Raw genomic sequence first — 24,917 nt, forward strand, 5'->3', positions numbered from 1 at the left:
TTTCTTCCGTAGAAAGTGACCAGATTGAGCATATATTAAACTCAGTATAGAGCCAACGTAATATATAAAGTTATGTTAGCTATCGAATGAATTCGACTGTATCCAACTGATATTCTTGAGCAACTTCTACTAATATCTGAATATCAATCCCATGCTGGCTCGTTGCGTAAAACAAATTGTGAAATGAAACGGAAAGGCAACAGACTATCTAAAATATTTAAACGCTGGTTCTCTGACCTTGAAGTATGTCTGAAATATCGGGCTTGCTTTCTTCGAAAGGTTGAAATAATATGTAAATAGCTATACCTATGTAATACGTGAGAGAAAACGCCTAGGTGACACTCAACAGCTGCCAAGTCGTGGAAGGGGTCAAACGGTACCGTGAAACGGTACGATGGTACCGGCTTGGATTTTAAATCGATGTAATTGCGGTCCCCATACTTAGTCACCAAACGGCCTCGACTCGAACAGTACCTCAGCACACGCGGTCCCATCATGCGCACCTCGAAAGTTTTGTTTGCGGCGATGTGTCACGCTGCGATTCTTCAACTGATCCAGGAAACTTCAGCCGCCAAGGGACCGATTCGGGAGGCAATTCAAAGCGGGCAAGCGGCAGAATATGACAAGGATGACTGTGCCTGGAGAAGAGGTAACGACCGAGACCTTTGCCCGGACCCCGACGTGCACGTCTTCCTATACGCACCTGGACATCCGAAGCGGAAACTGGAGATTGATCAGTCAGATTGGCTTCGACGCGAGCCCTACAATCCAAGGCTTGAGAATGCCTTTGTCATCCACGGTTATGCTGGGGGAGATGATACGTTACCAATCGCAGTATTGAGAGACGCTTACTTACGGAATGGAAGCTACAACGTCTTCATGGTCGACTGGGGGGCACTCTGTGCCGCACCCTGTTACCCGGCCGCAGTCGCGAACCTTCGCCCTGTCGCAAAGTGCCTCGCTGGAACCCTCACAACCCTGAGGAACATGGGGCTTTCGATGGAGAGGACGACGTGCGTGGGACATTCGTTGGGTGCGCATATTTGCGGAGTTATGGCGAATTATCTGCTCTTTCGACTCCGATCCATCGTCGGACTCGACCCCGCCCGACCGTTGGTCAGGCCAGGACTAGTCAACAGGCTTGACAGCGGCGATGCGGACTTTGTAGAAGTGATACATACTAACGCCGGTTACTATGGAGAAATGGGGCGAGTCGGTCATGTCGACTTTTGTGTCAACGGGGGAAAACTTCAGCCCTTCTGCGAGAACCGACGGAATGATCAACTTTGCAGTCACGTCTGGGTGGTTTGTTACATGGCCCACAGCATCGATGGGGATACTGAGCTCATGGCGGAACCTTGTTCAAGATGGTGTCCTGCTGGGCCAAGAATCATACAGAGAAGTGGGAGTGCCTTGATCATGGGACAGCATACGCCGAGAAATGTCAGAGGATCCTTTTGCTTGACCAGCGTCAATCCCCCCTATTGTCCTAGGAACGGCCACGTTAGAGGAGATGAGAGATGTTGCGTCTGATTTGGGGGAGGGGGGTTAAATCGGTTTCGCACTGTTATTATTGCACTACGGGCGATGTGTGAAATATGAGGGGTACCGTTTTTCTCGAAGTTCTACGTGGAAACTTTCTGCAGATTATAGCAATGCAGGTAAACTTAACGATACGTAGCGATTTCTCGGCATATTTGAAGTAATTGACCAGTCACCGCCTTTCATATTTCTCGATTGGACTGGAGTCCGTTATATCCGGACTTCTGTATAAGAACGAACGCAGTTATTTATTATTCAAAGTGTATCCGCGGGGAAAACCATGCATACGCAATAGCGCGAGAATACCGCTATTTGCTCTGAAAAGTGTCTCTTGTGTTACATTTAATCACTGTTGTACCCGGGAAAAACAGCTGTAAATGAATAAATAGGTATATAGTTATACATGGCAGTTCATACACTCAAAAAAAAGTTTTGTTATCATTACCAAAGTTTGGTTACCCGAACAAAAAAGTTTTGTTAGTTTTCAGTCAACAAAAGTTTTTGTTTTGTATGCAAAAAAATGTTGTTTAATTTGATACCCGTAACCAATTTATTTGGTACGGACAACAGTAGAATTAGGTGATTGTAACAAACTGTCTTTGACAAAATACTTTTGTAAGTATAACAAAATATGGCACTTGCAGAATTTTTGTTACAATAACAAAATACTTTGGTTCTAGTTACAGGATGTAAATTTGCTGTTAGAACAGAATGATATATTGTTCATGCTACCAAATACAATAACTTTTTAGTATTTGATGCATACAAAAAATGTGGTTGTCTTCATAAAAAGGGGTTAAAATGACAAAACGGATGAATAAATCTTTATAAGATACATATCTTTATTGTATTATTAAACATGGTTCAGTATGACATACTTTTGCTTGTATATGTGACAGGAACAAGCACAATTGTATATAAAGAATCAAATAATATAACTAGCAATTTTTTTGATTTCCAGGGCCTCAATACCTTCGTACAAGATGGTTTTGCGAAGTTCTTCAATGTTCTTAAGCTTGCCCACTTGCTCATCTTATTTAACATTACTAATGCTATCAGCAACGCATACAATATTTTGTTTTGCCTGTTGAGGATCAATATCAAGATTTGATGGTGCACCCAATAATTAAATGGATTGTAATCTTGTTATTTGCCTTTGCATGATTTGATCATCTGTGGGACTCGGTGTGAAGATAGTGAAAGGGATTGCTTCGTCAGGTTTGACTATGCAGACAGTATCTGATTTTTCAAGTGTTAATTCTTAAGAAGTGATGAAAAAATAGATGTAAATGAATAGGTTGAAAAAATCAATTAATAAGTTATAATCACTCAGACTAGCCAAAGCCAGTGATACGTCATCGAGCTTTCAATGATATTAGCCAATTTTCAATAAAATACACTTCCTGGACAATTTGGACAATAAAAGATTCCCTGAATTGTAAAACCCACTTCAGAAGCAAATTTCAAGAAATCATTCGAAAGGCAGTGACACTTGAAAAATGCTATATTCATCATAACTCATTATTTGCAGCTGAAAATTTTTTCCTAATATTCGCAACAGCAAAGAAAGATGACAAAATATTGTTTACTACGAATTGTTGATTTGGAAAGGAGCACCTAAAGCTTGTATCTTCTATCTTTGTGTAACTGCGGGTTAAATAGGTTTCATGAATTTAAAGCTACTTTGGTTGCCTTCGTCAGAAAAAGAAGACGAGGGGGATGCGGGAGACTTTTAAAAGTTTAAATCATCGACTCCAGAAGGCTATGTCATTACAAGATGCATTATTCAACTTATTGTTGCTTCGTTTCCCATCATAAACGTGTATATAAATTTAACATTTGTCACCGTACTTAACTAATAAATAGATATTTTCTATTCATTCGTATGAAATTAACTTTTAGAATCTGAATCGTACCTTATCTTTCAACAAATCTGAAGATATCATAAAAATAGTATCTGAAGTCTCCGGTGATTGAATTTCCAACTGACTTGACGTGATCATTGGACAGGTTCGTAGAGCTTTTTGAAATTTGGCCCTCACACCAATTTTTCGAATCAGCTGTTCGATCTTTTTGCTTTCAGGGGCCAAAGATAGTAAAGCCTCATGATCCACACACTCGACTATATATTTTTATATAAAAAAAATGAATACAAATAGCTACGTGAATAAACAAATAATTAAATAAATGAATGAATTATTTATTGTAAGTTGATAAAGAGGAGCAATTACACGAAAGGAACGATTTTCACCTGTAAAATTTTTCGGCCAGCTGAGTAGAATCATAATAATTTTCCAACTTATGATCAACATTATAGAAATGAATAATGGGATTTTTTTAATTCTCCATAATATCAAGATATTACAGCAGTTGAGTGGTGAAAGGAAGATTAGTAACGAAACATTGAGAAAAAATCACTATTTTCTCATTTTTATAATAATTATGAAGGAACTGAAATTCCAAAATATGCTTGAGTATGTTTTGTTTTATTACAGTTTACTGTACTTCAAACAGTTCCAAAATCGCGAAATAACGGTTTTTCCTAGACACGAATCGTTACGGTAACGTTACTAACTTCAACATAATGCGCATTAGACACATTCTTTTGTAAATCCAAGCTGAGCATCGCAATAAAAAAAATTTAGTCGGGGTGCACGAAATCATTTTGTCCTGACCACAAAAATGATAAACTATTAAAATTGTCACTGTACCTCCCAGACAAATATTATCTGGGCAAAAACATCTGAAACTTAAAAAAATCCGCCAAGTTATCGAAACCAAATCACAATAAAAATTCAAGAACAACTTAGATATTGCCAGTCTCTGTCGTGAAATCAGGAAAGAACCCCAAGCCCTACGATCTCTCAGCAAGTAGGTATACGTCGTGAAGTCGGAACTCGCTGTTTCGTGTGGTGATATCGAAACATCATTCCAAGCGCTACGTACTTGGCGGGCACATTCGCTTTATATTTTTTATCGAAACGGTCACACTTGTTCGTGACGTGCGTGATCCCGTGTAATAATTCCGTTTCCAAGAATATCTGTTACCATCTATCAATGGACTGAATTTTTTTTGAACAAAAGGAATTGTGCATCGGAACGACTGGTTGATGACAGATTGTTTAATGTTACTAACGTATCAGATTTGTTACTTTTCTTGCCTCTTGTAGTTTAAGTGCATATTTTATAGAATTGAGGACTTCATGAGATTCAGTCTATCGATCAGTTAGCCTTGAACAGTACTATTATCGTATAATTTCAATTTTGGAATGCATATGTGCGCCGAAGGCGCCTGCACCTCATCACTCCTGTACACTCGCACGCGACGATTTTCAAAAAATGGATACTTTTTGTAACGAAGTTATCTTCATACTCCTTATACATCCTGGCACGGCTGACGCCGATATAATATTCAGTCATCTGAGTCATCAAATGTTTAATTATTTATCTACAACCGAAGAAGATTGCTGCGTCATGACGTCAGCGAATATTACTATAATAGTAGTCAATCTCCAGACTCTAAACAGAAGCTCTTCGATTCCAAATATATTCGCTTTTTTGCTGTGAGATTTCTTCGACACCGCGTGTGCTCATTACGCACGGCGAACCCATTAATTCCTCTCGATGCAATTCTTATATTGTCCTTTATTACGTTATTATAAGCATCTTCGAACATGGTTGATAAAAATTTTAATATTTTTTAGTTAGCTAGCAAGGATAAGATATTGGCAGGTAAATTGGACATATCAAAGCTTTGGCTGCTTGTGCCATGTAAAGTATTCAATCGAGTATACTGTTTCCATAAAGCATCGAGTTTTTATTCTGCGTGATTAAATAAATATTATCCCACGCCGTAAAATCATGTACAGTTTATATTCTCATACCATTATTCCGCGAATTGATGCGATGGATTAAACTCCATGATTACTCTGTCGCTTTGGAATTCGAAATTGATTTTCATCAACAATGTGCCCGCCAAGTACAGGGTGTATAAAAATTATGTGTCACCACTTCGTCAGGTGATTCTCCAGGTCACGTTCGGCAAAGATTACCCCCCAACATGGATCCGCAAAATTGACCTTGACCCCGAAACTCAAGGTCAAAATTTTGTATTGGCTTAAAAAATTCTACTAATAAAGGGGACCACAAGTCAGGAAGGAACCATGGGTCGCAAATTTCATTCAATAAATATTTTTTATCCTAAGTTCATGGCACTATATTATTCGTAACCCTTTTTTCTTCCCAATTATCAAAAAATCATTTGAATAAAAGATGTAGGAAATATTTTTCTCTGAAAAACTGAAAAATAAAGAATAAAATCGCAACAGTAGAAGCCAAGATATCGACGATTATATGCAGCTATTCCGGCGCCTATTGTGTCCGTAAGCTTTACAGGTAGAATGCGGACAGAGACAACTTTGACGCCCTCTATCTCAGGTAATATTCAAGTAATCGCAAAATCGTATACACAAAAATTATTCAGAATTTAGTCCTCTACAACTTTTATATGAAAAATTTATTGATCACATCGAAAGGGGGCAATATAATTGACAATAAACATTATTAGACATCAATTGATGGCACTTTTTTTATCGTAAAAAATTTTCATTCTCAGCTATCAAAAAATACTTGCAATAAAAGTTGTAGACAATATTTTGCTCCAAAAAACTAAAAAAAACTAATCGAAAATCTGACTAATGGAAGCCGAGATGTCGAGGATTACCTGTTTTTCAAGATGGCGGCCGATGCACAATGAAATTTTTTTGGATTTTGGTGTTTCTGGGCATCTCAGATGAGCCTCTACTTGTCCTAAAAAAATTGGCTTTTCAATCCGTTTTGCCATTTTCAAATTTTATTTGACTGGTCTATTAGTGTATTGAAATCTTCGCCCACTTTTGCTCGTAACTTATTTGCCTAATTTCACACCAACAGGCTCCGCAGATTACATTCTTGTTCGATGGACATTTTAGAGACGCTATTTTATAATATTCTATTATATTAAATAACACCGGCCGGGTCTATCCGAGATACGACTCCGCACTTTTATCTCTGGGAAAACGATGTCGGGAGGAGGGAAAAGAAGAGAAGAGTAAAAAATATTCACGGTCAGGAGGGTGAGGAGGGTGAAAATTCGCTTTTAGTAGTCGTATAAATGAGGTCTCGTGAAGCCGCGTTGATAAATGGGAATATCGTGCGTGTTCGAGTCGATGCTTTTGAATAATGCGAAGACGTTAGTCGAGGTCAAGTAACAGAGCGTCTATTTCACCTGTCAAATAATTTCTCTACAATGGTTATATTACACGGGCATCCATCCATTTTTCGGAAGGCTGCTTGAAGGTTTGGTAATAAAACGGGCGTTTTGTTTTAAACGCGATGGCTACTAAGCTAAAAATAATCGAACACGATTCGATTACATTGGTAAAAATGAATCGATTAATCCAATATTTTGTAACTTTTTTTTTAAACGGCGCATTCGAAACCAAAATCTCGTAAATTTCAGTATGCAGTCTTAATAGCGGAAAAGTTTTATTTCTATAATTTGTAGTTTCATTGAAAATATTTTTCAATTTTAGGTGAAAATATTCACGTGTTTTTCACTTATTATGTCAAATTGGTAATTAGTATGTAAGAAAATGATAATAATCGATACTTTAATCGCATAAATTGATATTGCAATGCGTCCTTTATACGAGCAGGAAACAAAAAACGATCGCGAGGAAAACTAATCGAATGTGTCGATTGATAGAGTTTGAAAAATAATCGATTCTACTCGATTCATCCGAAAAAAATAATCGATTTAATAGAAAATTGATTACTTTTCGTCATTAACTTTTCTATTTATGTTCTATGTTGTATCATGTATTGATTTAATAATTCATAAGTGGAATTTCATATGACATTTCTTAATTTTTACTTTTATATTTAGTGTCCAAATTTAACTTACCGCAAATTCTCTTTAAATGCAAACATTAAATATATTTTTAACATTGAAAATATTAGGATATTGTCATAAATAAAATATATAAACTAATTTCAAAATTAATTATTATATTGTAATAGAGTTACAGTAACAAAATAATCACTATTTATAAATGAAAAATATAAACATTTTGACTTTACAAGTTCTGTTGTAACAGTTATATTATTATAAGCATTCTTAAATACTTTTTATCACTATGACATCAGAGTTATGTCATCGAGACGTCAGGTAAGTTATAATCATGTCAGCCAGACGTCACAATTTTGTAAGCAACTTTACATCACTATTTTACCTCAAATTTAAGTCATCTTGACGTCAGCTAAATAACAAGTACGTCAGCTGGACGTCATATTTTTGTAAGCTTCCGGTACCGACTTTACTTCTCTATGACATCAGAGTTATGTCATTTTGACGTCAGTTAAGTCATAATGATGTCAATTGGAGGTCATATTTACGTCATTTATCTTACGTAAGAATCTTACGTCAGGAAGTGGGAAATTATGAGTCATATGTGACTCATATATGACTCACATCTTACGTAAATCATGACGTGACATGACGTCATTCTGACATCAGTTTGACATAATTGTGTTCACTGGGTTCTAAGCCTGCCGCGCATAAATTTGTCCTCAATCGACGTTTCAGGCCATTGTTTTCGATTAATCATTGCATCGGCAAACTCAAGGATTCGACAAGGTTCGCGAATCGTCAAGGACGCGCCATCGAGGAATTGACCATATTAAATCTGAATTATCAAAAAGATTTCACTAAAAAACCGAGTAAATAAAAAAAAAAAAAAAGTAACTGTAAAACGGCATTCTTTTTTTTCGTGTATCAAACTCGTCTCTTAAACTGTACAAGAATCGAACAGTCAAATATTCTTTCAATTGATAAATCATCCGATAAATGAACATTTTTGTTTTCTTTTATCACCCGACTCGCGAAACTGACGAATTAATTATAGAACAGGTATCGTGAATATTCAAAATTATATTATAACAATTCGAAAAATGATTTTGCAATCAAAGGATTTTTTGTTGAATTGCTTCGTTTCGGTCTGAGGCATTCAATGTATATATATATACCTTTATTCAGCTCAAGGTTGAACTCTATTGAACGAATTTCATCATGCTTTTTATTATACAGCTACCAATTTCCCAACGACACGTAATTTATGGATTACGGATCGTCTTTTGGAGAAATTTCCGGTCTCGTTAGTAAATTGCATTGAATTTACATCGGATGTAAAGGTCGAAGAAGATTTGTGAGACTCTCGTGTCGGTTTGATCCTTATTCTTTTTTTTTTCTCATTCTCTGCAGCTTCTCATTTTTTCAAACTTGTAAATTATCGTCAAGACGGGAGAAATTCTGCAGATTTATCACAGTCTCTCTGAATAAATCTGTTCTAGTGTTTTTCGAAAGCCACGAATCTTAGATCGAAAAAATTCAAAATGGCGTTTTGAAAACCTTTTTTTTCGTCATCTTGGACCCGAAAACTCCAATTTTCCGGAATTGATTCATGTAATATTATCCAGATTAACTGAATACTTGAAAAATTAAATAGGCATAATGTAGAACATCGTCGGACCAACAGCTGAGAAAATAGGATGATGGTACGAAGAAATTTTAACCTCATTCAGATTTTTATTTCAATCTAAGTCTCAATAGTAATCGATAGAGTTTTAGTCCTTGAATTACACTCATTGCTTAGAAATTAGACTGCTTGGTTGTTATTCAGTTTTTTGGCAACCACTCATACTTATACTGATGTAAAGAACAATCGTACAAATATAGAATAAAGTTTATCCAATGAAGTAATTTTATATTTCAATGCAACGTGATGGCAATGAATGAAAAACTCTTGTTGAGTCTTGAAAATGAAAAAGTTTCTAATTTTCGTTTGATTGGACAGGTAAATTTGACCAATGCCTTGCAGATTCAAATAACTTGATTTCGAAATTACAGGTAATGCAAAATCTTGTATTCGTTACGAACAATCGGTTTTCGGACGTACAGAAGAATCCGCTTAAAAGGATGCTCATTTCGTAAAGAAATAGTGAGAAATGATCAAAAATTCGGGTAATAAGGGAAGCCTTTTAAAGCTTCTGATCAACCAAATTTGAGGGTACCAAAATTTTCAATCGAAATTATTTTAATCACACGTGTACGTAGAGGATTGCACCCACAGCTTATAATACTTGTTGCGCAAACGTTGAGTGGTCAAAATTTACGTTCTCTTTTTACTTCTCGCTAAATATACCTGAGCTAAGAAAACCACCAAATGCGGTTAGGACCAACGTTTATAATTTAAGGCAGGATTTTTTAACTTTGACATTTTGCCAACGTGGTGCCATTTCAACTTTTGAAAATAATATAGAATCACGTTGAGCCGCCTGGATGCAGAAACAGAAAGTCTCCTCAATCCAGGACTGATATTGTATGAATTCTACAAAGAGGAGGGAAGGAATGTGAGGAATAAATTTCAATAAATTGTAGAAAATACTTTGGATAAAAGATGATTATGAAAATTCTTATTCGTGTAATTCATCTTAAGATTAGTATCAAATAAAAAACACAAGTGAGACGCGAGAAAGTTACTCCATTTTTTTCGGCGACACTTCACGTGCGGATTAGGAGCACCAAAATTCTTCTCACATTCTTTGAACACGACGAATCAACTAACTTGGTGAGTAAGAATTATCTTGATTCCTGATCTCTGCAACGTTCAATTTCTAATGGTTTATTTGCGGATGCCGAGAATATTGGACTTTTGGCAAGAATTTTCAATCGATCACTTTTGTCGGTTGTTATGTATAATAATGAAAGTAAACTATAATCGTCCACGAAGGCTATTAGAATCAAAATCATTTGACTATTTCGTCTGATACTCCTTGGCTCAGCGCATTATATCACATGGCAGATTCTTCAGCTCTTTGCCTACGCAGATCGATTTTATTCGATATTGTCAACAGAGTTCCTAGGCCGAGAATTGCGAGAATGACCGCGTGTCCAGCCGTTTCGCCGTAAACGTCTGTCACCTTGAGGATAAGAGGAATTACGAAAGCTCCGTATATTTGGCCCGCTGTGCTCAAAATTCCTGTCGATAGTGCCTGAGACTCGGGGTAAGTCGCTTCGGCGCATAATTCAAATCCAATCGCGTTGAAACTGAGCAGAGTAATGCTGAAACGGAAACGGTTGCGTGTAGTCACACCGAGAAACGTGAGCATAACATAAATAATCGTTCAAATTGTAGTCTAATCACAGTGATATACTTACCCGAAAAGCGAAATTGACAGAAAAACCGTCCATTTAATTTCCATATTCAAGGTCGTGGCAAAAAGTATTTCGCAAAATAAGGACGAACTGCTCACGGTGATGGCGATGACTCTGTAATTGTTGAACGCTGTAGTTACAACCGTTCAAGTCGTTACGCGTCACAGCCACGGTCAACTAACCTGAATTTCTTCGTTTTGTCGAGAATTGATGCGATGATCAACGAACCTATGGTACCCACAAAGCACAGCAAAAGAAACATTATTCCCACATCAACTTCGCAGTTCTGAAAGACGGTTAAATATGACTGAGGGCACTGCAGGAACGTGCAGAGTCGGAAGTAGCGTTACCTTGAAGTGAGTTAAGACCAACGGATTCAAAATTGCCCCCATCGAGTTAAATATGCTAACAATCAGACCATAGGCGTTCCAAAGAATGATGAAGTTCCTGTTCTTTGTTAGTAACTTTTTGAAGGACACTAAAATTCCTTTGTCGAAACGCTCGTGCGTGGATTTTTGAAGCGCCCGCGACTCGCTTGGTGGCGCGGGAGGTTCGTCCTGAAAAACTTTATGGGAAAAGAGGATCGGTTAAGGAACGAATTCGTCGTCTTCGTAAGTGGAGAATTGCAAAGACTCACGAAAAAGTACGGCCAACGTTACGACTGAACATGCAATCGCGACTGTCCAGTAAATGACGGACAATCGGTACCCGATTTCCTCGACGTCGTAGTGGTTTCGGACAAAAATCGGAACGGTCAGGAAGCAGAGCGACAAGCCGACGTGAGCTGCGTAGGAGCCGATGGCGGTGGCGAGGGCGAGTTGGTCATTCCCGAACCAGAATGCAGCCAATTTTCCCGGAACAGGAGCAATGAAAACTTGGCCGATCGCGACCATGGCTTGCCCTTTGAGCAGCAGCGGAAAACGATCTTTGGCTGCCGAAAAGACCTTAATCCAAGCTCCGAGACACGTCAATGCGGCTCCTATCACGACCGTCCACTTCAGGCCGATGCGTTCCATTAAAAACATGGCAGGGAAGAGGAAAACTGCGTAGGCTACCATCAACATGATGTTGGTCGATGCTACCGCCAACGCTGAGACGTCGTAGTATCTGAGGACTCAATTTTTCTGTATGAGCAGCACGAGTCAAGGTCTTGAGTACTGATTTCGCTTCCGTTTCAAATTTTAGTAGCTCATCTATATTTGTACGAAGAATAAGAATACCGTTACGGGTGATCAATAATTATCTTACCGACTTATTATGTGGCTGACGATGACGAATTGAGCATAATGATAGCTGCTGCATATGCCGCACAAAGCAAATAAGAATAGTTGAAGCCATCGTCTTTTGAAAACCCGGACTTTTAACGGACTGCCGCTGAACGTGTCGTCGTTTTCCTCTGTACATTCGGTCTTAAGAGGATGCGAGACGTAATTGTCAGTGATTCGTCGATTCTTCATTTTTCTTCAACACTTTTTAAAAAAATCTGTACTTCAGCTGCGGAGCGGCTTTCAATCCGGATTCTCGATATCCGCACCTTGGGCTTGCCACCTTTGAGGCGCTGCTTCGACTGATACCAGCTTCTCTTGCCCAGACTCAGCGAAAGCTCCGGACGACTCCGTATTGTGATGTTCCAGTATTTTTAATGTTTTTTCAATTTAAGACAGGTGTACTACGTTAAGCCAATTATTTATCTTTCCACACAATGAGATCGCATCGAAAACTTATTAGTAACATCAAGCTAAGCCAGCATGAATTGAGAATTAATCGAGAATTTCTCGAGAATTAATCGAGAAATTATATCAATTTATTAAGCTTAATTACTCGGAAACGGCTTGTCTGACAAAAATCTATAATCAGACCTTTTTTGTAGGGAATTTAATTTTATAAAGGGATAAGTGAACATAAATTTTTTCACTTCAATATTTCGACAGTTCTGACGTAAAACATCAAATTATTACTAAAAATCAAAAATAGCGATGATAGACCTGTTAAAGTTAATATTAAGGGCTTAAAATTTCATGAAATTTTTTTTTGCCATACTGAATGATATTCTCAATATATTTTTCAAAAAAAAAAATAGTCAATTTTTTTGGCCCAGTCTAATATATATACATAAAATGGGGCTGTTAAGCCCTTTTTCGCGTTTGAAATACATGAACTTCCATATCTGCATATATATATGTATATACACATCAACGTGGAAATCGGCCAGGGCGCACCCTTAAACCACAATTGACGGTTTATACAGAATGACATCGTAACTGTTTTATATTTGTGACGCAAATTATACAAAGTAAACAAATTTTCACAACGTATGCAAATTGAATAATCATCACTGCCGTATTCATTCGGCAAAGAAAATATCCCAACATCGTAAATAATGTTTAAACAAGTGACATGCCAAATGGCTACTTGACGCGCATCGTACAATCGCATCTCGACGATCGGTTGGTTGAGCTGACGACAAAAATTTGAACGCTAAAATTTTTTGTCAAATTGTACGTCGCGGCCCAAGAAAAAAAAAGTGGTCTGTACAGTTGAACAGACCCACCTAGCTTTATGTATTTTGACGCACTGAATCCGAATCTGAGGTCGGTTTGATACGGACACCCTCAAAATTCTCAAAAAATTCCAAAAAACCGTAAAAATTGGAAAAAACTGCAGTTTTGGTAACAAAAAAACTTTCTACATATAAATCATATACGTTTCACATATGATTCGATCCGGTGAGTATAAATCTGAAGTTTATTTAGCCTGTACGCCCTTAAAGATATAAATAAATTGCAAAAAATCCCTAAAGATTGCTATAAATTGTATTCACAGTAATAAAAAAATTGATTAAACATGATTAAATTCATTTCCCACATATTGGGATGCACCCAATCCAAATAAAAAATTTGTCCATGTGAATCAGTCCGAAATTTACCAAAAATCGTTCAAAAAAGCATAGACAGGTAAGGTAAGGAACGAGCTTTATCGATTTCAAGCTGTTCTTCGTTTGTTTCGAACTCTTAGCTCTTCAAATGACCTACGCAATAGGTTTCTCTTTCGTTTTTTATCATCCTTCGTTATTTCTTTCTCCAGCGTCCAGCAAAAATCTGCCGTCCTGTTGACATTCCATTTCCCTTGATATCGATAAAGCTCGTTCCTTACCTTATCTGTCTATCCTTTTTTCGAACGATTTTTGGTAAATTTCTGACTGATTCACATTAACAGATTTATTATTTGGACTAGGGTCACCGCGCGCGCAATCGCGCGCTTTTCTTTAGTTGTCTTATAACTTTTATAATAACAATAAACGTTAATAATTTATTAAAAATAATATCCGAAGAATTGTAATTGCATATATTGAAAGAATATTTGAAACGGTACAAACATATATTGCCACTTGAGTCTGCGATGGATTTTAGCTCGACGTTCTGAAATGTCATTCGAGATTTATTCATGCCTCCAATTTCATATTTGTGAAATAATTCGATCTTCGATTCGGGCGGATAGATAGTTCAGACGGAATTACATCATCAGAAGCTTTGTAATAGTCATGCTTAATCGGAATTACCAATCCTCGAGAAACCCGAACTATCTGTGGAAGAAACTTCATTTTTAGTTAATCACTCATCATTATATATTTTATAATTACTATTTGATATAAAAATTATTGGTATTATACTAACGATTCGAGGTGAAATACTGGACTCGTACAGCGTAGCTTTATCATCCCATGCCACTACTCGTACACGTTTACCATCGCCGTTGTTCAAAGTGAATTTGAACAACGGTTTTTTCGCCACACCGACGAACCGTATGCTCTCGATACCATCCACATAGCCCATGATAATTCTATAAATGCGTAATAAAAGGAGAAATGGAATGAAAAAGATCCACCATAGTCTGCAATTTTTTTGTTGATAAAATTCGCTGTGGGTGATATGGTAACCATGTGGCAAAAAGAATTTATAATTCCCAAAATGACGTGTGACATGTGAAAAAAGAAAACTAAAATACTTACGTTGTATTATCACCCGCCGTTAACGCATCGAGTTCCTCGCTCGACGTAAAATCGCTCTTACTAAATTTCTCCATCACTTATTCACTCTTGTCGCTAAATAAATGTATCTGACACGATCGCGATCGGATGAGCTGCAATTGTTTTTTTTTCCTATGATCTGAAATACGCACATAAACAAACTCCGAACACGACATCGACAGCCAATCAAAATACGTCTATAGCAGCTTCAGAAATAACTCGAACTTCGAGATTTCGAGAGGATTAAGTGCATCACAATACGTGAGAAATAAATTTAATCATGTTTAATCAATTTTTTTATTACTGTAAATACAATTCATAACAATTTTTAGAGATTTTTTGCAATTTGTTTATAGTTTCAAGGGCCTACAGGCAAAATATATTTCAGATTTATACTCAGCGGATCGAATCACATGTAAAACATATGATGATTTGTATTTAGACATTTTTTTTATCACCAAAACTGCAGTTTTTTCAATTTTTTTTTACGGTTTTTTGCACTTTTCTCAAAATTTTGAGGGTGTACGAACCGAAGGGACCTCAGATTCGGATTCAGCGCGTCAAAATACATAAAGGTAGGTGGGTCTCGTTCAAATGTACAGACCACTTTTTTTTTTGTGGGCCGGTGTATTTGTCATTGATGAGTGGTGTTCGTTAATTTCGACAAACAATAGTTTGCACGAAATACTGCCCTGTATGCATCGTGTCTTATTTTAGGATTCACGTCTGAATCTGAGAGTTACTCAAGACCATTGAGGTGCTGTTATGATTGAATCGAAAATTTTTATACAACTGGATACATGTCTATTACGGTCCAGAGAAGGTTGAAAAGCGTGGTGACCTGTTCATATGGTCAATTTGACACCGTCATATATCTGAAACAATTTTAGAGTTTAGAAAAATATGAGGGCATAGATTAATAACAATATAGTCACTTTGTGGTACTTTGTAATGCGACTCTAGTACGTCAAATGAAGCTGAGGGTAGCAGCTAAAGTTAGCAGTCAAACGTGTTTTTTTTCATTTCACCACATTTGGATTTTCATACTTCACTACCTTATTTGAATGAACATTAGAATCTTGAATGCTTCTTCATGCTGCTAGCTACAGCCTTGTGTACTTAAACAGTCAAAGCAGATAGACATGCTTGAGAGATATGATCACAAAAGACTGCACGATTCGCACTGAAATTCACAAGTTCTCAATGGGGTATTCACCACATTTCATGGGGGTTCAACTTTTTTATTCAAAGCATCCAGTTAATTCACATCCTAATTCTTGCTGTCGTTGAAACTGAGCACCATTTCTGTTACGAACGTATTAGTAAGAACAATAGAAGTCAACTTCTAAAAAGTTGGCGTGTCACGATATATCTCGCAAGCATTGTACTCGTTTTATTCATCCTGTGATTGGTCGCTGGGCTATGTAATGTACCGTGTTCAGAGTCCCGCTGTCAGTTTGACAGTTGCGTATGTACGTGTGTGTTCGACGCTTTCGTTGAAATGACGATATACGAGAATTCCGTTTTAGGAGTCTCGCTATCAGCTTGCCAATCACCTATGCTTCATCAGGGAAAAAAAGTATGATTGCCCAATTTTAGAATGACTTTTCAAGGAGTTGGTTTTTCAAAGTGGGAGTATGTTTTGTTTATCATAGTTTACTAAATATTGTACATTCTCAAAGATGCAAATTGACGATTATTCTCAAACATACATCGTTACAGCAACGTTATTGACTTCATCCTCATCTTATTATTGTGTTTGTAAATATCATATGAGGTTAGGTGATTCCGTCAATATGAAAATGTAAAGCGTACAGTTGATTTAAGTATTTACAAATGTATAGTAGTCTTCTTGGTGAGTACTTAGTGGTGCTGAACAACAGATGAATGAAGTAAATGCTTAGTAGTCTGATGACAATTGGTTTGATCCAATAAGATGTGTAGAATGTTGAGTTTTGCACAGCTGTCGGTTATCTTCTCTTTGAAATATCGGCTTGTCGAAGTTTAACATTTACAAGTTCCAATGAATTCGAACAGAATAGGAATGGTCCAAATGACTGTGAAATAAACGAAACAACAAACAAGCAATGAAAAGGTTCCATTTTATCAGTGATAAGTACTACACCGTGCGACACTGAATCAAAGTAATATATTGAACAAATACATACTAAACATACAAATTAATAAACAATCAAGTCATGAATTTGGTAGAGATGAAGAGGTTGAGCCTAAGCTATTCGTATATTAAACGTTCTGTGTAAAAATATAATCTAATGAGAATGAACAAAGTACCATGCCGTCTGATTTGAATGAAGCATCCTGAGTATTCTTCCAGTAGCTTTGGTTAGCATTGTTCTATCTGATGATTCACGACGAGCGAACAACCTTCTTCCTGGCATTTACTTAATAGCCATATATGCATTTCACAAATGTTGCTGATTATATTGTGTTTGTTATTCTGGCTGTTTGTCGAATTTGTATCCGATTGCAGAATATCTCATCTTTTCTTTGGTTCGATTCTGTGTTTCACCTACCTCAGACGATCCATTTTGTGAAATCACAAGAGCCCGTAATGCAGATGCCACTAATAATTGAGCTTTAGAGGGCTGGACTGGCTCTCTTAGGAGTCAGTAGATAAATCGAAATCTCCAATGGACGTGTTGAGTGTTTATATACACAAATCATACCTCCAAGAAATATCGAATTTTAAGAGAAAAATGTTGGCCCTCTAATTGTAAAGGTTAATAATAATAACAATCTGCTGGAAACCACAGTGGTCATTCTATTTCACTCTTACGACACTCGATCACTGATTCACTCACTCACTTATTTTATAAGACCATCGGCATCACCGATTTTCACGAACTTTGCAAATTGATTTCAAGATTGGATAACATATAAATAACTAAATAATAATAATTTATCATGAATATTTTATGATCGACAACGTGACAGCGTCATGAGGCGGCTATTTTTGTTAAACGGTTTGCAGCGCGAGCAGCGCCATCGGGCTGTTGCATTATTATTAATAACTGCTTTACCCAGCAGCTATTTTGATTTATCGACCCACTTCGCAACTTTATAATATTCTACCGGCCAAATACGGATTCAGATTTATACGAAAATCAATAGGGGCGAGATTTCGATGCCAAGAATCTGTGTTTAAAACTTAAAGTCGATTTATACACGCGCTCGAGCGGAATCGTGTCCACAAGGTGCTCTGGCGTGGAGAAGAAGAAAAAAATAATTCTGATTTTCATCATCCTTGAGAGCTAATACTGCGGAAACCACTTGACGGATTTCGATCAAACTTTCTCACTAAGGTTATATCGGCCGAAACTACCAGCTGTGTAAGTCTCATTTAAAAATATTCACGCGTTCCTGAGATATAACGAAGTGCTTATACACGGAAAGATAGGGAAGTAGTTAGGCCGGGTAAATATATCCTCGGCTAGCTTTTGTCTTTATAACTTGGCGGCGATTCGCTGCCGCGAATCTAGATGTATCAATTAAATTTTACAGAAAATCATTGAGATATCACGGTGGGCTAAATCCATTGGCGATATAAGTATCTGGCACGTGTTGCTTTGCAGCAGTACGTGCTTCGAAGAACATGGACTAGTAAACAGTTTATAGAGGAGGGGACTGTGTTTGGTAGAATTTCTTGCATCGTTCACATGCACGCCTGACTCTACCTCTGAAATTTAGAAATTAATTCGTTCAACTGAGATAATTTCCGTAAAATATATTCATCACCGCGATAACATTAATTCCAGAAATGTGTAGAATACAGAACATAAGTATTCTCGCCAAAGCCTATTATAGCCACGTGCTTTGCCATCGTTGATTACTTATACGAGCAGAAATCCGTGAATAAGGAGAATACACTTACCTCTGAAAACGGACTTCCATTTCCGGTTTGGATGTGAGTGGCAGGTGTGAGAAAGAGTGTGAGTGGAAAGGCGAGAATTAGCAGGATAGCAAAGGTCAGGAGGAAGGGAAATAGGGCAGAGAAGGAGCAGGGAGGACCAGGACAGGCTGACGGGTGAGGGGAATAGGGAGGCAGGAGCAGAAGGGACGGACAGGTGAGAAAAGGGTGAGAGTTTTTTGAGGTCAGTTGGAGAGAGCAGCGGACGGCAGGGGGGAAAGATAATATAGAAGAATAAGCGGGGACATCTAGGGAGCAGGAAGGGGGATAGAGCAGAGACAGATAGGCGGCAGGCAGATAAGGTAGGGAGCGGTGGCGGAACGAAAAAATATGAGCAACGCGGGTGGCCAGAAAGAAGGTGCGAAGAGAGTAGAGGAGGAGAAAAAAAAAGGGCGGCCGGGTGTGGTAGCAGCGATAAGGAGGGAAAGGAGTCATAGCTTGGGATCGGCGATGACGGTGATAGATTTATGGAAGAGAAAGCGGGAGGAAGTAGAGGAAAAAGGGGAAGAGGATGCAGATGAGATACAGGAAAGAGAAAGCGGGAGGAAGTAGGGGAAAAAGGGGAGGAGGATGCAGATGAGATACAGGAAAGAGAAAGCATTTGGAAAAAGCAGGAAAGTTCACCGGTCGCCGGAGGGCAAGGGAGGGGAGGAAGGGCAGGAAGAGGGAGGGAGTATACAGGATATGCTAAGGTTGATTAGGGAGGAGTTAAAGATAGGGCTAGAGGAGGTCAAAGGGCAGGGAAGGAGGCTCAGGGAAGAAATGGAAAAGATTAAAGGTGAAATGACCAGAAGGGAAGAACAGTGGGATGTAGAGAGGGGGGAGATGAAGGAAACAACGAGGGACCTAGGTAAAAGATTAGAAGAGGTAGAAGAGAGAAGAGGGGGGAGATGGAAAGGGTAAAAGAAAGGCTGGAAGAATTAGAAAAGAAGATGGTAGAAGGCGGAGGGGAGAAGCAGGGACAGGGGAACGCGGATGTGGCGCAGGCAGCAATAGATAGGTTAAAAGAGATGGAGTGGGCCATAGAGAGGAAAGAAAGGGAAGAAAGAAGGGGAAAGTTAGTATTGAAAGGAGCGAGAATAGAGAAGGGAAGGGAAAAGGAAGGGTTGAAAAAGATTATGCAGGTGAAAGGGGTAGAGGTCGAGGTAAAGGATATGTGGGAGGTAGGCGCGAAAAAGGGGGGAGAAAAGGGGATATGGATAGCAAGGCTAGGGAACAGGGAGCAAAAGAGCCAGGTAATGGAAAGAAAAAGTCTACTAAAAGGGAGGGAGGAGAGAATAGAGGAGGATCTCACCTGGGCAGAGAGGAAAATGAAGTGGAATTTGAGGGAGATAGCAGCTATTGAGGAGAGAAGGGGAAACAGAGTAAGAATAGGGTATGCAAAGATTTGGATAAAAGGGAAAATGTAGAAGTGGGATGAGATAGGACAGATGCTTAGGGACGGTGCAGGGAGAGAGAGGGAAGAGGGGCCAAGGGAGGGGAGGCAAAAAGTAGGGGAAGGTGATAGGGATAGGACAACAAGCGACGAAAGGCAAGAGGGAGGTATAGAGGCACAGGCCGGGGGACGTATTGAAAGGCAGTCGGGGAAATGGGCAGTGGGGAGGGGCAGAGGCAGGGGGGACGGGAGAGAAGGAGGAGAGAGAGGGGAGTAGGTGAGACGGAAAGGGAGGGTTGGAAAGTAGTTTTCTGGAATGTGGCGGGGCTTGCGAGAGAGGACGAAGATTTTTGGAGGGGTCTAAGGGAGTGGGATGTAATATTTTTAATGGAGACATGGACAGAGAAGAAGGGGTGGGAAAGGATTAGGAATAGGTTGCCGGCAGGGTATAAATGGAAAGTACAGTATGCGGTGAAAATAAATAGGAAGGGAAGAGCAATAGGCGGAATGCTGTCAGGGGTAAGAAAGGAGATTGTAAGCGGGGAGGGAGGGAGGGTAGAGGTGAAAGAGGGGATGATAATAAGGAAAATAAGTGTAGCGGGAGAAAAATGGCTAGTAATAGGGATATACGTAAATGGGGATCTAAAAGAGAAGATAGGGGAATTGAAGGAGCAAGCAGAAGAGGCAGATGAAAGAACAAAAGTGCTAGTAGGGGGCGATTTTAATGCCAGGACAGGGCAAGAGGGGGGAGGATGCTGGGGAGAAGGAGAGGAGGTGAGTAGGCGTAGGAAATCAAAGGACAGGAAAATAAACTCAGAAGGTAAGCAGCTGGTGCAATTTTTGGAAGAGACAGGCTGGGCAATAATGAATAGGAACATAGAGGGTGATGAGGAGGGAGAATTTACGTATGTAGGAGGGGCGGGGGTGAAGGTGATAAATTAGGCTATAGGAGACAGCGAGGTAAGGGATAGGATCAAAAGGATAGAGATTGGGGATAGGATTGACTCGGACCATCACCCGGTAATGGTGTGGATGAGGGGGGCAGTGACTAGGACAAGAAAAGGAAAAAGGGTAGGGGGAACTAGTAAAGGGGACTGGACAGAGGAGGGTAGGATGAGGTTTAGAACGGAGGTCAAATGGGAGGGGGTAGGAGAAGCGGATGTGGGCAAAGAGATAGAGAAAAGAATAGGGGAGTTTAGAAGAGCTTTAGAGGCAGGAGGGAGGGGGAGTGAAGTGAAAAAGGGTTGGTGGGATGAGGAATGTAGGCGAAAGAAAGCGGAAGTTAGGCAGAGTCTAAGGTACTGGAGAAAGAGGGAGGGGGAAGGGGAAGCGTATAGAAAGGAAAGAAGGGAATATAATAGGCTATGTGAGGAGAGGAAAAAGAAAGAATATGAGGGATTCATAAAAGAAGCAGCGGAAGCAAGGACAGAAAGCAAGGTATGGGAGATAGTTAACAGGGAAAGAAAGAAGTGGAAGAGGGTGAATGAGGAAATAGGCGAGCACGAGTGGAGGGAGTATTTCATGGGATTATTAGGGGGAGTGGAGAACAAGGTAATAGAAGGCGGGGGGACAGCAAATAGGAAGGGGAACGGGGAAGAAGAGCTGCAGAGGGAAGAGATTAGAAAGGTGATAGGAAAGCTGAGGGACGGAAAGGCACCAGGGGGGGATGGAATAGTTAGCGAGGTATGGAGGTATGGGGGGGAAGAGATGGAGCAGTGGGTATGGAAAACATGTAATAGAGTTTGGGTGGGGGAGGGCTGGCGGGAGGATTGGAGAGAGGGCTTGATAGCGCCAATAGTGAAGAAGGGGGAAAGGAAAAGGGTAGAAGAGTATAGGGGGGTGACGTTGATGCCAACATTGTATAAGGTGTATGCGATGGCACTAGCGGAAAGGTTAGAAAGAGAGGTAGTGGAGAAGGAGAAGATACCGCATAATCAAACTGGCTTCAGGAAAGGAATGGGCACAATTGACAACGTGTATGTGCTGAACTATTTAATCAATAGACAGGTGGGAAGGGATAAGGGAAAGATGGTGGCGTTCTTTGTGGACTTGAAGGCGGCGTTCGATTCGGTGGACAGGAAGGTGATGTGGGAGACTATGGAAAGGAGAGGGGTGAGGGAAGGGCTAAGGGTAAGGGTAGAGGAAATTTACAAAGAAATAAAGAGTCGGGTGAGGAGCGGGCGAAAGGTAGGAGCGGCGTTCTGGACGGAGAGGGGGGTAAAGCAGGGGTACCCGCTCAGTCCACACCTATTTAACCTGCTGCTGGCGGATTTAGAAGAGGAAATGGGGAGAGGGAGAGGGGTTGGGGGGGTGGAGTTGACTGGCGGCAGGGTATGGACGTTAGCGTATGCTGACGATATAGTGCTACTAGCGGAGCGTAAAGAGGAGATGAAGGTAATGATTCGGAAGTTAGAAAGGTATATGGATAGGAAAAGGCTGACGGTAAATGTAGGGAAATCAAGGATTATGAGATTTAGGAAAGGAGGTGGCAGAAAGAAGAAAATGGATTGGAGATGGAGAGGGAAAAGGATAGAGGAGGTTAAAGAGTTTAGCTACTTAAGGTATATAGTAAAGTGCAATGGGGGACAGGAAGCACACCTGAAAGAGAGAGTACGGAAGGCAGGGGTAGTAATGAGGCAGGTATGGGGGATAGGAAGAAGAAGGTTTGGGAGGGATCGAGAAAAAAGGATTTGGTTATTTGATAGGCTAGTATGGACGGTAATAGAGTACGCATCGGCGATATGGGGGTGCAGGGAGTGGAGGGCGGTTGAGGCGATACAGGATAGATTTTTGAGATGGACGTTAGGAGTGCATGGGCGAACACCGGGATATTTAGTAAGGGAGGAGCTACAGAGGGAGAAGCTAGGGATTAGGGCAGGGAGAACGGCATGGAATTTTGAAAGGACGATGGAGAGAGGGGAGGGTAGCGATTTAGCTAGGAGATGCTGGGAAGAGATAAGGGAAAAGGTAGAAGTGAGGAGGCAGGGATCGAGATGGGAAAGAGAAAGAGAAAGTTTCTTTGCGGAAAGGGGCGCAGAGAGTAGAGAGGTAGTCGTGAGAAGGGAGAGGGGAGAGGTGGATTTTAGGGAAATAGAGGAGAGAGAGAGGGAAGAACAGAGAAAAGAGAGGTGGAAGAAAATAGGGAAATCGAGATACAACAGATGGTACAGGTTAGTGAAAGGAGAAGGGATACCAGCCTATCTGGGAAAGGGCTTGGGGGAAAGCAGGTGGACAAGGGTGGCAAGATTCAGATTAGGAAGCGAGATGAAGGAGGCAAGGTACTGGGAAGAAGAGGAAAAGAGAAGGTGTAGGGTGTGCGGGGGGGAGGAGGAATCATGGGAGCACGTATGGGAAAGGTGCGTGGACTGGGATAGAAGGGGGGAAAGCTGGCAGGAGGTGGTGAGGGAGATGTTAGGTGAGGAGGGGGCGGGAGAAGTCTGGATGAGAGAACTGGAAAGGATCAGGGATGTACGAGAGAATGAAAGAGTGAGAGATGAATGGGAAACGGAAGTCGAGTCGGGTAAGGACGAATAGGGAATAGAATAAAGTAAAATAGGATAAGGTTAAGTAAAGATAAGGATAAAGAATAAGGAAAGGATAAGAGGGAAAGTAAGGGAATGGCAAGGCAATGGCACAGGGCACAGGCAATCAGAGAATAAGTAAGGATAAGGTAGGATGTAAGAATAGGATAAGAATAGGTTAAGAAAACACGTAGAACCATTGTAAAGGGAGAGGAAAATGGGAGTCTTTGTACCCCAAGGGGAACAATAAATATTACATACATACATACAGTTACCTCTGAAAACTTCAATGAAATCCTCAAAGACCCAGTTTCGTAAAAGAAGGCTAGTAGCGATATCCATTATTATACAGAACTAACAGTTTAAATATTTTAGAGAACTGCACGGCACTGCACACGCACGTCGAACACCGGGGGCCATATTGGCTGGCCGCAGCAAGTCGCGGCATGTTCGAATTCGCACGGGTCGTAAAAAGGGTCACAAAGTGCCGTTAGCCGCTGTATTTCGTAGAGAATACCAGAATTTTTTGTTGATTTTACGTACATAGTTGCGTCTGGTGCTTGGAACAAAATTATTTTGTAGAATATACAAAATATCTACAACAAAATACTTTTATGATGTGTAATCCAACAATATTTTTTGTTGCAACCACCAAAATTTGTCAGCAAAACGATTTGGTTAATGCGATAATAATAAACTTTTGCCTGTTTTATTAACTACTAGGGTTCACCACGCGCGCTCACGCGCGGCAGGGGTTTTCTGTTAGCGCTTTAGCGCTCTAGTCTAATAACTTATCAATAGATATGTGTCTACGTCACGAAGCCAAATTATTCAGAAACAAAATTAATATTTTTAAGGAGATAACATTATTTTATTAACTTGTCGGAGAAGAATAAAGAGGATGCATCATCAAGTGAATTCGAAACTAGAACTTGGAATGAGTCCGCCGTATCAAGCGTCAAGCGTTATTCAACATGCTTTAAATATAGAACAAACAAATGGTTTGTTTATAACAACGCTTGGATGAAATCGACAGTCACGGAAAAGCAAGCGAATTGACCGGACGTGTTGGGATCATCGCGCTTTTTACAATGAGCAATTCACGAAATGCAAATCCTATATCCTCTCCGCCTTTCCGAGGCTTCACCCCGACAAACTGTTTATTAATTCATATTTATTGATTAATGTCGTCGGTATTGTACACAACTCTATGAATGAAATTCTTTTTTTTCTCATTGAACGTGTTTTTGGTGACCTTGTTTTAGCGATAC

At 39.7% G+C, this 24,917-nt stretch overlaps 3 protein-coding genes across 3 annotated transcripts; 2 read left to right on the top strand and 1 right to left on the bottom strand.

Moving 5' to 3' along the window:
* Nucleotides 1-456: 456 nt before the first annotated feature.
* LOC124214653 (phospholipase A1 member A) lies at nt 457-3,433 on the top strand. Its single transcript, XM_046617154.2, has 2 exons — nt 457-1,661; nt 2,504-3,433. Exon 1 carries the CDS (start codon nt 496-498, stop codon nt 1,531-1,533), a length of 1,038 nt encoding a protein of 345 aa, XP_046473110.1. The 5' UTR covers nt 457-495; the 3' UTR covers nt 1,534-1,661; nt 2,504-3,433.
* Nucleotides 3,434-10,395: 6,962 nt separating this feature from the next.
* Nucleotides 10,396-12,324, bottom strand: LOC124214652 (choline/ethanolamine transporter FLVCR2-like). The gene is made up of 6 exons (XM_046617153.2): nt 12,044-12,324; nt 11,433-11,902; nt 11,146-11,360; nt 10,978-11,081; nt 10,799-10,909; nt 10,396-10,702 (listed from the first exon to the last, which is right to left on the bottom strand). The coding sequence occupies exons 1-6, from the start codon at nt 12,250-12,252 to the stop codon at nt 10,432-10,434; spliced, it is 1,380 nt and encodes a 459-aa protein (XP_046473109.1). The 5' UTR covers nt 12,253-12,324; the 3' UTR covers nt 10,396-10,431.
* A 7,316-nt stretch (nt 12,325-19,640) lies between these two features.
* On the top strand, nt 19,641-23,659 carry LOC124214348 (uncharacterized). The gene is made up of 4 exons (XM_069134353.1): nt 19,641-20,114; nt 20,160-20,316; nt 20,775-21,030; nt 21,124-23,659. The coding sequence occupies exons 1-4, from the start codon at nt 19,641-19,643 to the stop codon at nt 23,657-23,659; spliced, it is 3,423 nt and encodes a 1,140-aa protein (XP_068990454.1).
* The last annotated feature ends 1,258 nt before the right edge of the window (nt 23,660-24,917 follow it).

This window comes from Neodiprion pinetum, chromosome 3 (genome assembly GCF_021155775.2).
Source record: "Neodiprion pinetum isolate iyNeoPine1 chromosome 3, iyNeoPine1.2, whole genome shotgun sequence".
NCBI lineage: Eukaryota > Metazoa > Arthropoda > Insecta > Hymenoptera > Diprionidae > Neodiprion > Neodiprion pinetum.

Excerpts from the sequence above, each read along its gene's own strand:
- LOC124214653 (XM_046617154.2), top strand. The coding sequence starts at position 496 with ATGCGCACCTCGAAAGTTTTGTTTGCGGCGATGTGTCACGCTGCGATT.
- LOC124214652 (XM_046617153.2), bottom strand. The coding sequence starts at position 12,252 with ATGAAGAATCGACGAATCACTGACAATTACGTCTCGCATCCTCTTAAG. Across the intron at positions 11,082-11,145 it reads TGGTCTTAACTCACTTCAAG|AACTGCGAAGTTGATGTGGG; the intron begins GTAACGCTACTT and ends ACCGTCTTTCAG. Across the intron at positions 10,910-10,977 it reads GACAAAACGAAGAAATTCAG|AGTCATCGCCATCACCGTGA; the intron begins GTTAGTTGACCG and ends CAACAATTACAG.
- LOC124214348 (XM_069134353.1), top strand. The coding sequence starts at position 19,641 with ATGGAAAGGGTAAAAGAAAGGCTGGAAGAATTAGAAAAGAAGATGGTA. Across the intron at positions 20,317-20,774 it reads AGAGGCACAGGCCGGGGGAC|AGAAGATAGGGGAATTGAAG; the intron begins GTATTGAAAGGC and ends GGGATCTAAAAG. Across the intron at positions 21,031-21,123 it reads GATGAGGAGGGAGAATTTAC|GATTGACTCGGACCATCACC; the intron begins GTATGTAGGAGG and ends GATTGGGGATAG.